Source organism: Apteryx mantelli, chromosome 2, assembly GCF_036417845.1.
Source record: "Apteryx mantelli isolate bAptMan1 chromosome 2, bAptMan1.hap1, whole genome shotgun sequence".
NCBI classification, from domain to species: domain Eukaryota; kingdom Metazoa; phylum Chordata; class Aves; order Apterygiformes; family Apterygidae; genus Apteryx; species Apteryx mantelli.
In genome coordinates, this window is record NC_089979.1 from 29,708,094 (window position 1) to 29,722,350 (window position 14,257).

The 14,257-nt window shown below is 38.4% G+C and overlaps 1 protein-coding gene across 2 annotated transcripts in view; it reads right to left on the reverse strand.

The window, feature by feature from the left end:
• The window catches only part of ANGPT1 (angiopoietin 1), a 258,402-nt gene that overhangs the window by 58,016 nt on the left and 186,129 nt on the right, over window positions 1-14,257 (reverse strand). For both annotated transcript variants that reach the window (XM_067290417.1, XM_067290416.1), the window contains one exon: window positions 4,626-4,753. In XM_067290417.1, the coding sequence (XP_067146518.1) occupies window positions 4,626-4,753 (128 nt within the window). The remainder of the gene's footprint in view (window positions 1-4,625; window positions 4,754-14,257) is intronic.

Consider the following 14,257-nt stretch of genomic DNA (forward strand, 5'->3'; position numbering starts at 1 on the left):
ATACTGAAGTTCTATATATTAAAGATAATTTATGCTCCTAACAATTTTGCTGAAGCTTGATGTAAGACTATTGTGTCAATTGAAATCTATTAACAATCTTAAAAAATCCATATAACAATCAAAATGGATATTTCATTTTCATTTATTTTTCACTTTTCTTACATCATCCTCTTCAATTACAAAAGATAAATTATGAAAGATTGTGAAATACTGTTTATCCATTCAGTTTTTTTGGTATGAGGCAAGGGATAGTACTCACTAGAGCTTTTATTTTTGTATGATGCTGGATTTTAAGACATTTTCAGTTTCTTGGGGCTACTCACTGAAGCAAATTTTCATGATTTTCATTCTCATGTACTCATCCATCCCATACTGGCACTGCAACTACCCTAAATTTCATTTTAGTGTGCTCTTGAATAGTCACATCCCCCTTCTAAAGTTAGATGCCAGTTTATAAGAAGGTTGAAGAGGTGCCACCAATACGCCCAGCCTTTGACATTCACATCAACAAGTGCAGAGCCAATCCATTCAACAATGGCCGATAATTTAAAGTTTCAAGTTGCTTCACCACATTGAAGGTCACCAATTCAGTTAAATAAAGATTACTCCCTCAGTTGACTAGAGAACCACTTTTTACCCTCAGGCAAAACAGTTCCAAATCTTTCCTGCTTATGCACATTGTCATAGCAATCCTGTGCAAGTATTTTTGTTTTGATTTGCTCCAGGCATGCTGAGTAAAGTCCCTGCATAGGTACAGGAAGGAAACAGAATACTGAATAGTGCAAACATGTGAACTTGATTTTGAGTAACCACAAGAAAACCCACAATTTGCTAGACAAACATTTTGGCCCTATTACTCCTTCAGGGAAGACACTGTGAGTCAAAACATTTATCTACAGGATTTAATTTCTTTAGTCTGATTTACAGTGAGAATTTCTAAATGATGGATTCACTTATAAGTCTTCTCAAACTTCCAGTAAACTACTGCCAATTTTTAATGCATTAAATCCTGAACTATATTAAGAGCATTAATATTAAAGATTCAAAAATTGTCTTTTTTGTAATAAAATATAATAAAATACCTATAAAAATACTTTGATGTTTTCTGAATGATATAGTAGATTACAAGAGAAAACCGCACAGTGACAGAAAGATTTACAGCACCACATAATTCACTAACCATCATTGTGAGGTCTGGCACTTTCTGTGGTGGTAGACACAAACACCTGCCGTATTAACAGTACTGCCAAGCTGATTATAGATGTTAGCTGTGCATGATTCTCGCCAACACATGTCCTGGACTGGCTTCTGTCCCAGACAAGGTCAAGGCACTAGCCATTCAACACCTTTTAACATATTCTGATGTTTAATACTCTACCAAAAGCTAAAAGGATGAAGAAAAGTGACTTTGAATTTTTATGCATCTCTAGATTCTATCATCAGTAAAAAGACCTGATTTAGATTTAAAGGACCTCCAAAGCATTGCACATTTGCCCTTTCTTGAATGCACAGAAGAAAAACCCCAAGCTACTAAATAACAGTATGGGACTATTTATACATATTTTAACTGTATGGATTAAATTATTATAAGCTTTATAATAACCATTTAGAGTTTAGCACAATTTTAAAATAAATAAAAAGAGGGGGGCTACTACTCATTGCATTTTAAGTGCTTGCTCACTAAGAATTAGCGTATTTAATTGTTGGCCTGGAGCAATGAGCTCAAGACCAGCCATTTAAGATTGGGGGATGCATCTCTGCTATGCAAACACCAAGCTTGTTGCCGACCATGCCGGGAGCACGAGCTCCACAGTACATGGGGCCTGCATGCATTTAATGAGTTAAACGTCTGGCAGATGCACACACAGTGACTGCCACGGGGAGATATGGAGGTGCTGCAGGCACTCAGACCAATCCCCCTCCAGTCTCCTTCGGTTCCTGAAATGGCAACGACCCCTCTGCTGGAGCCCTTCTGCCCCGTGGCCGGGGTGCTTTCCCCTGCAGCCGACCCCCCCTCTGCAGGGTGACGCAGAGGACTCTTCTTCTCCCCTTTGCTCCCACTACGGCTTGGGCACCATCACTCATCAGCACCATCAGGCAAGACACATGGACACACAAGCACACTCCACAACACCAAAATAAGCTGTTCTAATTAACTCAATAGTTTCAGCCTATCTTTTTCTCTCCCATCTCAAAAATACAGAATATTTTTAAGGTCCTTTCAAACAGAAATGAATCATTAATTTTTGGTGGAGTGTTGGAAGACACTTTAAGCTAATGAACTGCTGAAGATAGGGGCATGAAGGAAAGATTTCAATCTAATTTTGTAAGTGGAGAGTAAATGGGAGGACAATTTTAGATGTGCAAATAATTAAGCACATACAGATGAGGCATATAAACAGCACAGAGTTGTAAGCATGGAGAATAATTCTCTATGAATATATGAAAGTATAAATGCCAAAAAGCTAGGAGAACTGACCATAACATTTATACAGATGATCAAGGGATATTTTCTATTGAATCTCTGGATGCTAGGAAGTATCCCTTAGGAAATATAACATGAAATGAAAATATTTTTGTGACCTAAAGTATAAAATTACTATAAATGAGAAAGTTGCCAGTGGCTGCAAGTATTACAGAAGGTGACAATCTATTAGGCCACTTAAGACTTGTTGGTGTGGTGCATCGCATTGTGGTATTCCAGATAACTAAGCTGGCTTTAAACGAGCACATATGTCTCCCTGGAATACTTATCAAGCTACAGCATGGGTCCCAGACGCAGTCTCACTATGTCAGTGTGGTGCTACCTGTGGGCTAATTAGTCCCAGCACAGTGCTGCACTGATGTGATTTTGAAACTAGCTCAGCTATCTCTGCACAGCAGTACCTTGCAGGCTGTTAATGCAGCCTTAATGTCTGAAAAAAACATCTGTTAAAGCAATCAGAATCCTCCCTTGACTAGCATGAATGTGCACAGGATCAGCTCGTACTGTATTATCACTAGGGCAAGGCAGACACAGGTGCTAGCAGAAACAGCCCCAACACACTCACACGCATTCTTTCATTTTCTTGCCAAAACAGGAAGCAAAATAAAATAGAGCCTGTTGGAAAAAAAAATGCAATGATATCAGCTGAGTCGTGCTGCCTTTATTCATTGATAACAGTGTCTGCAAACAAGGATATATCAGAAACACTGCATAGCTTCCATAGTGCCACTGTCTTTATATTCCCAGTGAAGTGGATTTAAGCTAAATGCACCAGGAGGAGCAGTGCTATCGTGCTTTCAGATAATCATCATTTTTCACTGCAACAAAGCTTGTAGGGATGGTTTGCGAACTTTAATAAGGTTGAGATAACCCACTGCCAATTTGCATATGCAATCCAGACTTTAAAGGTGCACCTGTGTTCTGAATTGAACAGCTTCTACAGAACTACTTCTAGTCCTCTTGTCTTGTTCAATAAAGCTTAAGGGGTCTTTATTTTACTATAATCATGTCAATTATTTGTCCATTCACTTTCATCAGAGTTGTACTGACCTTTGCCCATAGCATTCTCCCACCCCTATTCTATTGAAGGTTTAATGAACTCTAAATCCTTAGTAAACTTTAATGTCTTGATATTTATAGGCTTCCAAAGGCCTATAATAAAACCAAATTCACTTTAGAAATAAATTTTACATATATTAGTATTTTGCCATAGAACGGCTACAGCGATTAAAAATTTGTAGCATTTGTTATTGCCTCTTTCTGTTTGCAGGATCACCATTTTACTGCAGTAAGAATAAATTCATCAGAAAGATATTGTTCCCTCTCTGCTGTTTGGCCCACTTGCTGGGTACCACTGCAGTTTCCTCTCCCAGGCAGCAAGCCTTTAGCCTTGTCAGGGATTACTGCCAACAGTGCTCTTTCAGGGGAGAGCCAGCACTCCTCCAAATACAAATTAGGCTGAGGTTACTCTTTCATGTCCCTAGCTACAACTGGCTCAGACACCTTAGCCCCAAAAGCCTTCCAAAACCATTCCTCTTTACAGATTAATGCTTCATTTTCATTAAAAAAACATCCCAGGGATGTTTCATCTTGCATAAATAAGTATATGTTTCATCATCTCAAGCTCTCCTAATATTTATCATGTTGTGTTCTCCACAGACAAAGAAATTCCTTCCTACTCTGTACAAGAAACACAGGCTTTTCCTAAATCTTCTGTATCTTTAAAATCTACTCATTCTGCTACTTTTTTCTCTGTGTTACCAGATCATCTCCCCATCAGCCTCCCATTACAGCATTTACTAATTCTTTTCTAAACTTTAACACAAACTTATTTCTGGCCATTGTCTGATTCAACTGAACTTGCAGAGCGGGAGGAAGCGGGAAGGTTAGCTGTTGACTGGTGGAATCTAGGAAGGATTCCCTGTCGATGAGAAAGAAGAATGGCTGGAATTATACTCCACACATAGTTTATCATTTGCTTCACTCTATTGTAATTTTTTAAATTGAATATAGCCCAGGTTATTTATACCAGTACAACTGTTTGCTGAATTAAAACTTCCATAAAGATTTCAAGTGCTCCCTTAAGGCCAAGGCACCATCAACTTCAACAAACAAGAACAAACACAACTATACATTTTACCTTTTTAGGATCTGACACGTTGTTAATGTAAATAGTGTAGACCCCACTTTTGTTAAAACCAGAGTGGTATACATCTGCACAGTCTCTGAATGGCTTTTCTTCCTCCTTTTTTGCATTCTTTAGTAAAACTGCAAAACAGAAAAATATGATAATGCAAGTTACAACAGCAACCTTAGGCAATACTATATAAGCAGGTACACTTTTGCACAAGTTATTCCTTTAAAACATACATAGTAATAACTGTACTTTGGTCCTTACACAATTAGTGCATTTGGCAAATTTTAACTGTTAAAGAATTGATATGAACCCTTCAGTCAAATAGCAGAGGAGGCACTAGCAGAAGTAAGTCATGATGCAAATGGCTAAACAGAGCGTCCTGTCTTGTGTTGCAGCCTTTGAAAAATTGAACAGATTACTTCCGAGCCCTGGACAACTGCAGGTGTCCTGCCTGTCTAACAGGTTGTCTGGTAGATAGCCAAGCATCCTTACCCCTGTGATGGCATCTTGGGGTGGAGAAGCTTGTTCAGTGCTGTGATCTGTGCCAGAGATTCATGAGACAGGAACACAGAAACCTGCAAGGAGAGAGCTTGTGCCCATTCTCCAGGAGATGATGCCTTTTGAACAGCTCAGGTGCTTGGGGCAAGAGAGCTGCTTCCTTAATTTTTTGGGGGGAGGGAGGGGGACAGAGAATTATTTTATGATCTTCCTGTCTACATACTAGTTGCTAGACACTACCTGCGGGGGGAAAAAAAAAAAAAAAACCCTAATGCTACTGAAATCAGTTGTTTAGAGGTATGATTTAGCCCCTGGATTTATTTTTTTTTAAGGCACAGAATAGGAAAACAATTAATGTTAGAACACCAGCACAGATCTTGAACCTGTATATCACAGACACGCCACATACATTGGGCCTGGGCTGAGAAATCAAGAGAGCAAGGTATCTGAGGATCCCAGCCTTGAACAGTCAGGAGATTCCCTGAAGCAGTAAAAACTGAGAGAGTTTCTTTGCTTTCACAAACAAAAGTAGCCTGATCTCACACGATCCCAAAGGATATGACTTCATTCCAACAACACATACTTTAAGCACATCAGTATTCCCATGGAAATCCATCAGTCTACTCAGATTCTTAAAGCTAAACATGTCCTTAAGTGCTGTACAAGGCCTAGGCCAGCACTTCATTAATCCCTACAATAAGGAAACAACATTTAAGTCCTCCAGACACACTCATCTTCTGGTGACAGCCACATCTTTTTCATTTTTGGCTTGAAAATGTAGGTTATAGGTACGCCTTATTCACTCTCAATGAAATGGCCCATGCGGCAAATCTTGCACTTAATGATGATGGTGCGCAAAACAGCTACAGCCTTGCACAGCATGTGGGATTATCCAGGCCATAAGATGGTATGCAATAATAGTAAGGCTTTGCAGGTTGATATACTGTCTCCCATCTGAGTACTTCAAAGCAGTATTTTAGCATGGCAAATTCCTGCAAGATGAAGTGGTGTTAAAACCACAGGTAGTATTCACAGGTGGAGAAACTGAGAAAGAAAAATGTTAAACGTTTTGCCTCAGTAATTTCATGAAAAGCCAAAAATAGAACCAGTGAGAAATCCAGCCTTGAACTGCAAGGCTATCCTGCTCCCTAGGTAGACATTTTACACAGACTGTCATAATTTTTTCCCCTTTTATGTCTTTTATTTTGTTCTTTTAAAATTGCACTTTAACAAAAAAAGTCTTATTTTTCCTTTTACATTTATGTGCTGTGAGCTTATTATTTTTGTCCAATAACATCAATAAAAATAAACCCTGGTTCACATACTTGTATGTGAACTCCAGTTGGAAAATCAACTGCTTTGAAACTTGGAGATATTTGGAAAAGAAAGGTAGTGCTGGCAACGCAGTAGGTGACACACTTCTCTTTGCAATGGGACTGAATGGGGTCCTCAGCAAGACACGCAGGAACAATGAACTCTCAAAGGTGCCATTTTTCAGATAACACAGAACTGAGGCCTTAGTGATTTGTGTTAATTAAAGATTTCGTGGTATTATTTTCTAAGCAGATGGTGTTAGCATCAGTGGCCAAAGTCCAGCCTGAATAATTACTTGGGGCTGACGCCAAAGCCTAGAGGAATTAAAAGAAAGCCTCTCATTGATTTCAGGGAACTTTAGATTAGATCCATTCTTCATGGCCTGGACTTCTCTAAGACTGTTGTTTCAACTGCAGACGTCAGTCTCTCTGTCTAAAAATATATTTAGTCTTGCAGAGGCAGTGTCTTCATTTCCTTGAGTCTTAAAGTATTTTTATTTTAATATCTATAATATATGTAGCGAGACCATCTTACCTCTATTTAGACATTACATGCATTTTGCAAAATACTTGGAAATAACTACATTAGATTTACTCAAGGATACTGAGAACTGAATTTGGCTCATTTTTAACTGAAAGTTAGGCAAAAATTTCACAAATAACTCCTTGAATTACTATTATCTAACTTTTAAAAAAACATACTATCATAACCTAAAGATCTTGATTTCTCCATTTGCTGTTCTTTTCTATTGTTTATTTTAAAAATATAAACAGCGAAAAAACGGATCATGTGTTCAAGCCCTTAAAATCATAACAGTAGACTGCAACATTGTAAGTAGGCAGCTCAATAGCTGGTAACACAGTACTTTGCAAGTGAAGCAATATCAATCCACTCAATAGCACCTGTTCAGAATGCCAAGGAATATTCGGTTTGATATTTAATGGCATTTATATATGTTCCTATTGCATGAGAGAGGTAAAAAGAAAAGAAAGAAAACACAATTCATTTGCTTAGAAAAATAAAATTCTAATTTAGGCAAGATTTTAATCTCAGATGAATTAGAGTCAGATTTGAAAAGAACTCTCTAAGGAGATGGATCTGTAGGAAGCATACTTAGGTAGGTTATAAAGAAAACTTTCCCTTGTGCTTAGAGACGAGAAAAATCATAACTGAACTGATGTTGATGTCACAGATGAAGACGACAAGGAAAGATAAATGCCTTATCTATGCCCATTTCCTTCTGCCCTTTCAATATCCACCAGCTGAAATACCTGAAATCACAGGCAGCAGAACTGGCCCTGTGATTTCCCCTAGTCCAAGCAACCCAATACCCTTCTTTTGCAGCAGTGGATTTTATTCAGTGAACTACTGTAGCCAAGAGAAGATGGCTTTCCTTAGATGTCAGTCATCCCTTACTCAGGAGTCTGTGCTCCCGCTGGAGGAAAAGCTCAGTTCCTTGCAAAGCTCCTGCTGAACTGTTATAGACTGCAGCACAGTTTATTTAGCATGACCAGCCCAAAGTTCAGTTTTCCTTAATATATCAGACTGTAATTTGCAAGAACAGCCCAAAGTTATCAGAAAATTAATACTCAGGAATGTTACTGGTGATGTTCTTTTTTTGGTCAAATATGTTTTTTCTGAGGTTTGCTGTTGTTTTTTTAACTTAATATTCCACAGAGTTTCCGAACCACTTCTACCTACTACAGCTCCAGATTCATTGTTTTTCCTAGAACATTACATAGGCCTTGAATTCTTTATACATCAAGTGACGTTCCTGAATGATGCACTGGCTGACATATGGTAGATATGTAAATAGTAATAATAAAAAAATTAATAGTACTCAAAGAAAAGAGTTCTAAAACAAAACATGTGGTCATTAAATTTCTTTGTACAGCTTAAAGATTTTAATTGACTTTACACAGTTTTCTAATGTAAGTTTAGCTATTTTTAAATACAATCCTCATACCAAAATTTTATATACCTAAAGAAAAATATGAAGTCTATGTCAAGCAAAATAATGTTACCATTTTTAAACCTGAATAATAAGCCAAAATTTGGAGCCCAGGAGGGTTTTTTTTTTTGTTTGCCTTTTCTGAATGAATAAATTGGTGATGAAGTCTGATTCCCTTGAAGCAGTGTTGCATATATGTAAAGTCCTGGTTTCCTGAACACGTGAACTGAACAAGAGAAATACATGTCTTTCATTGCATCTCTAAATGTCTTTTGGTTAATTTTTAGCCTGGTAACTTTCTCCTTGGGCTATACTACCTATGTTTTCCTATCTGGTGAATCTTTTTCTTTCTGCTCCTCAGCTGCGTGGTTCCCTGCAGGGCCCAGGAACAGAAACCCAAATCAGCAGGGTTTCCGCTAACCTGGCGCTGTGAACTGCAGTGGCTGAGCAGCTGTTCGCTGCCCCTGCTACCAGGGCATTCACCTTCATTAGGCAGCTGGCTCAGCAGCTGAGGTTGTAGACTCTTCAGTCGTCTTAGAAAGAGTTATCAGAGCTTGCAAGTAAGAGAGCTCAGACACACTGGGACGTTTTTAAAACAATAGCCAGTGAAACCCCTTAGCCATCGTTAGTGGTGTGTGGAGGAGATTATTCTTCTGTTATCTTATTCACAGTCATGAAAACAAGCTAAGGGTAAATGAGTTCCTAACAGCTACCTTGAACAATACACATTTTTCTCCCCAGCTTTACAGAAACATGAACTAACTCTTAAGAATAAATGACTCCTGAAATATTTAGTAATCTAAAGTTCCCTTCTATGAACTGGAAATTTAAAATATACAATATCTAGATTTTTCCTAGTTGTATGAAAATTATCCAATCTCTATTTGGAAAAAATGTTACTTTAAATTAATGTATTTCTTTTTTTCCTGAGATTTCTGATTTTTTTTTTGAGAAAATTAAATGGGTATCGCACTGTTCTTCAAGTCTCTGTTAGATATTGGTGCTGTATTAATTTGAAATTACTTCCCTTAATTATACCCTAATATTTGTTATTGCTTACAGGCAAACTGCAGTTCATTATATTGAGCGAATCAGTACAATCACATTCATATACACTAAATTTAGATCTGAACTGTCATATTTGCGAAACCAGTGAAGACTGAGTTAATCACTAGTCTTATATCCTCTAGTGATACTGCCAATAAATGAATGGCAGCTGTAAGTTTCTTGCATGAGGATGACTTAGATAGAAATTCAGAGATTTGTGTAGTGCCTTAGTCAATTATTATATTTTCATAGTTTGTTTTATTTACATGCATCTAATTTTCTTATCGTGCTCAATAGTCACTATATACTAATAGACACTTACAAAAGAATCTTCATGCTTTTGAAACCTAGAAGAAAAGGTCTCTCTCAATATCTTATCAGCAAATATATTTGACCCAAATTTTAGCTGCTCTGTCAAAAGCATCTGAGATGGAAATTTCTATCCCCAGGTCAAGAGCTTCAGAGAAATCAGAGAGGGAAAGCGTGTAAATTGAGGTCTCTTTGCCTGCAGCAGTAGCATTCTAGGGCAGGGTCATCTGAGGACCACCAAGCGGCAGACTCTGTTTGGACCCAGACTGCAAACAGATTTTGCCCCAATCTTGTCATGGTTCCAGACACATGGGGAAGCCTACATTTTTGTAAGTGCTCCCATATCTCTGACCTCTTTCTCTGCCATCTGGGTGCAGCTGCCATGCACCACCACATTTCCAGTCACGAAGGCAAGTAGTGCCCGACTCGCTAAGAAGAATCAAATCACGAACATTTTGCTAATGTCAGCCAAAGTATCCAGTCCAGTATCTCCAGTGTGGAGGCCTGGAACGTGGCCCACATGTGTACATATGTTCCCAGACTTAGCAGCAGGAACTAGAAACAGATCTGATAAAGAAATGGTGAAGATTATTTTTGTTTTGAGGAGGGAAAATATGCAAAGAGTTATAGCCACTCCTTTTTTGCTGACTTACAGACAGAGGTATAGTCTGTTATTTCAACAGCCTTGTCTTGCATATAGCAGCCTCCACTGAGAACAAACATTAGCCTGTAGCTAAGAGATGTCTGTGATGTCCAATTATTCCCTGAAACAAACAATCCTGCAACAACATAATTGTGCTGCAAATGGTACACGCACACCACAGGGAAAGGTGCAAAGCTGGAGTTCCACTTCAGCTGACATGTATTCCCTAGATAATTACACTGTTGCCCACAAACTAAAATGATAAAATGTAAGAGCATGTTTGTGCCCCTTCCTGTCAAACAAGACTTGAAAAGTGTATTTTCTGGTTTTTAACTTGATATAACATATATTATATTGTTTTCTTCTCCAAAAAGTAATTTTAGAGTATTAAAGCCACTTTTGTCTAATGTAGACAATGTGAAAAGGAATTAGGAAACTTACTATATATTGAGAGTTGTTTCAGCTCTATGAAATTAAAATTATTACAGTTCTTTATTATTGATAAAACATCAGCAGCTTAGGTTTCTCTTTATGTATCTAGCTCTCTAAGTAAAGATTTTAAATGTGAACTTATATGCATATAGCACCCAATTCTAAATCGTTACAGAGAAAGACAAATTATCCCAGCCTGATTTAAAATCTTCTGCAAGGTCAACTTTGTTTTGTCCTGTGTTAATATGCTCTTTTACTTCCATGTCCATGAAGTCCGAACATCACTTTTCAACAACAATATGAAAGGTTCTTCTGGATGTCTTTGAGTCTGGCAGCCTTCTCAGATAAGGCATTGCACGTGCATGTTTACATGCTTAGGTTTGCTTATTGTGGACATGTTAGAAAGTTCAGGACTGGAGTCTGGATATATATTTTTCTTCCAGCAAAGTATCCATTCACCAAAATGCTTTTCAAAGTAATATTTCTTTGTGGCCTTGCTCTGAATCTGCCAAAGGGAAACTGGGGGGGGGGGGGGGGGGGACGGGGACAAAAACCACCTTTGTCTTGACATATTGAAATAAAATATTTCTGTTTTGGGAACTAGGCTTTGCAGACTTTTATGAATAAGAGAAGAAGGGATCAGTCTGTTGCTTGATTTTGGGGGGCTTTTACTGTAAAGCTATAGCTGTAAAATCAAGTTTACAGACTATAAATTTATGTATTATAGTTTATAAAATTTTACTGCTAAGACTCCCATTCATGCCAGATGAAGTCATGAGAGCAGCTGCACCAAGTTACACTACAGTTCCAACTAGTCCAATAACCTGTCTCCAAAATCAGAGACTCTACAAGTGGTGGAGCTTCCTCCTCAGCCTCCAGGCCAGACTGGTCAGTCACGTTACCAGGAGAAGGCAACTTGATGGGGGACCCCATTGAGTAGTGCTGTAGGGCTTGTGTCCATTCCTCCTCGTCTCCAGGCAGGGCACCACTGAGCAGCATCCCCCAGCTCTGGGGTATCCCTGGGACCTGTGGATTTTGCTGGGGTGATCTGCTTAGTGCCTCATTCCAGTTTCATTTCTGTACATTTTTAATCCTTTAACTCTCACTGCCCTTCCATTTTCTTCTTTCCTCGCCCCCACCCCCCATAATTATTTTTCTCCTTTTTCTCTTATTCTTTTAGCCTTTTCCCTCCCCTGGAGGAGGGAAAGGTTTTGTAAAGGCTGGGCTAACACCTGGCCCCAGAAGGAGACTTCAGTAGGAACAGATGTCCAAAGCAGGCAAATGAGGAAGAGGATAAGAACAGGCAAGTATTTCCAGAAACTTACAGCACAGTCACTTCCTGTGCCAGATATATTTAACAGGCTTTGAATGAACTTTCTTCCATGAATTTCTCCAGTTACTTCTTGAAAACATGTGAGCTTTAATCATTCAGTGTCCCATACCAAGAAATTCCATGTACATATTATGTGAAGGACAATCTTGTGTTGCTAGCTTTTAACCAGTTTGTTTCAGCTGGTGCCCCTTCATTTTTCACTTCAAGAGAGAGTTCCTAGTTCTGTATCCAAGCTCTACAAGCCACTTATGACTTCTACCACATTCTCCTTCAAATTATCCTTTCCATAGGCTGAAGCACTACTGATGCAACCTTGTATGGATGCTATTCCACACGTTTGATGACTTTCTCTGTTGCTTTTTCAGTTTTTTTCTCAAGATGAGGGATTTAAAATTTTGCACAATATTTGAGGACATCTTGAATTATACTGTAGTACAACTTTTTTTGTGATTTCCTCTCTGTTCCTTCATAATAATTGATAACATAGTATTTTAATTTTGACCATTAAGCAACAGTTTCAGTGTGTTTTATTCAAGATTTACTTGGGAGCTTACCTTGAATTGACATGGAGATTTTAGAAGGTGGGAGAAAAGAGAACTCTAGGGTGATGGGAGGGAGGGAGGTTGGGAAGAATGGTCCTTCCTCAGGTACAATCATCTGTTGAATGATTAGAATGGAAAATGCTGGCTTTAATTTAATATATATCTAAGGGAGCATACTGTCTTTACCCAAGACCTAGTGTAACTGCATGGTGTCTCCTGAAGAAGCTGTGCTGCTCTTCCCACTGCTGTTGGTTGTAGACTCCATAGCTACAGAGTGAATCATCTAACAGGAGGTCTGGCAGAGGGTAACTTTGCTTTGTTTTTTCTTCTTTTTGAAACCAGGCTTAGTCTTCCATTGGAAGAGCTCACTGAACTGATTCATCCCATGACCCTACAATCACTGGACAGAAAAGTGATAGGATTTTGTTTCCAGGGAGCAATAACGAAAACAAAAATAGCCCTTTTGCCATCAACCCATAGCCCTTCATGGCTGCATGCATCCTGCTCACTGCATGTGGGAGGTCTTGAATGCATCCGTGAATCTCTTAGTACAAACCAGCATAACTACCAAGCCTCAGTGAACTGCAGTTAATAGGGCTGTGTTGATTCTACCAGCCTAGGGACCAGTCCAGTGTTAGAATCTTTAGGAATATTAAGGTTCATTACATATAGGAATTTCAGGTCTATATTTAAGTGGGGAAGAAAGAGGAAGAATGTAGCTGATTAGATGCCTCACATTAACATTTACAGAAAGGTTTTAGCAGCTAACAGAATATTGCATTTCTCATTTAGTTCTCCAAGATTTTGAAGCAAGGAAAGCAAACAATGGCATAACAAGAACACTCGAGGTATCCAACTACTTACTAAATAAATCATTTATAACAGAATTCCCCTGCTTTAGCACTGCAGGAACTGACTAGGTCTTGGAAAACAATGTTAATATAGCGAGCTTTCACCCTCTCAGGGGCATAATTATTTACTACCTAATAAATTATCAACAGTTATCAAGTTTGTTTCCCAATAAATCTAGCCTTAGTGACTGGTAACAACAATAATACTTCGATTCACTGTGCATTTGAAAGACATCACTTAGGAATACCATAAAGTGGTCCTCATTAGTGAGCTGAAATAGAATGCCTTACAGCCCATTTACAAAGAGATAAAGACACTTAATTATCCAGCTGCAATATAGTTCCTTAATAGTTTCTGCTTGAGACAGCAATTTTGTGAGTAACCAGCCATTCATTGAGAGATGAGAACTAAAATAGTCTTTCACAAACTGCTTCAAGAGAGATTAAGCCACTGGCTTTGTTTAATATCTCTAGTGTCCATATTTCTTTAATTGATTTATATTTTTCCACGCAGACACCCTAATGTGCATTTACGGTTTCCAGCTGAACCATGGTATGCACACAAAGAAATTTTTCAGTAACAAGCCGTTAGGGTGACACCAGTAGTGTTGTTAGTTGGTTTATATACCCTGATATCCCCTGTAATATCTTTGCTGTGAGTGAATAATACCAATTTTGCAAAGCAGAGTGAAGAGGGATTTGGCACCGACATATT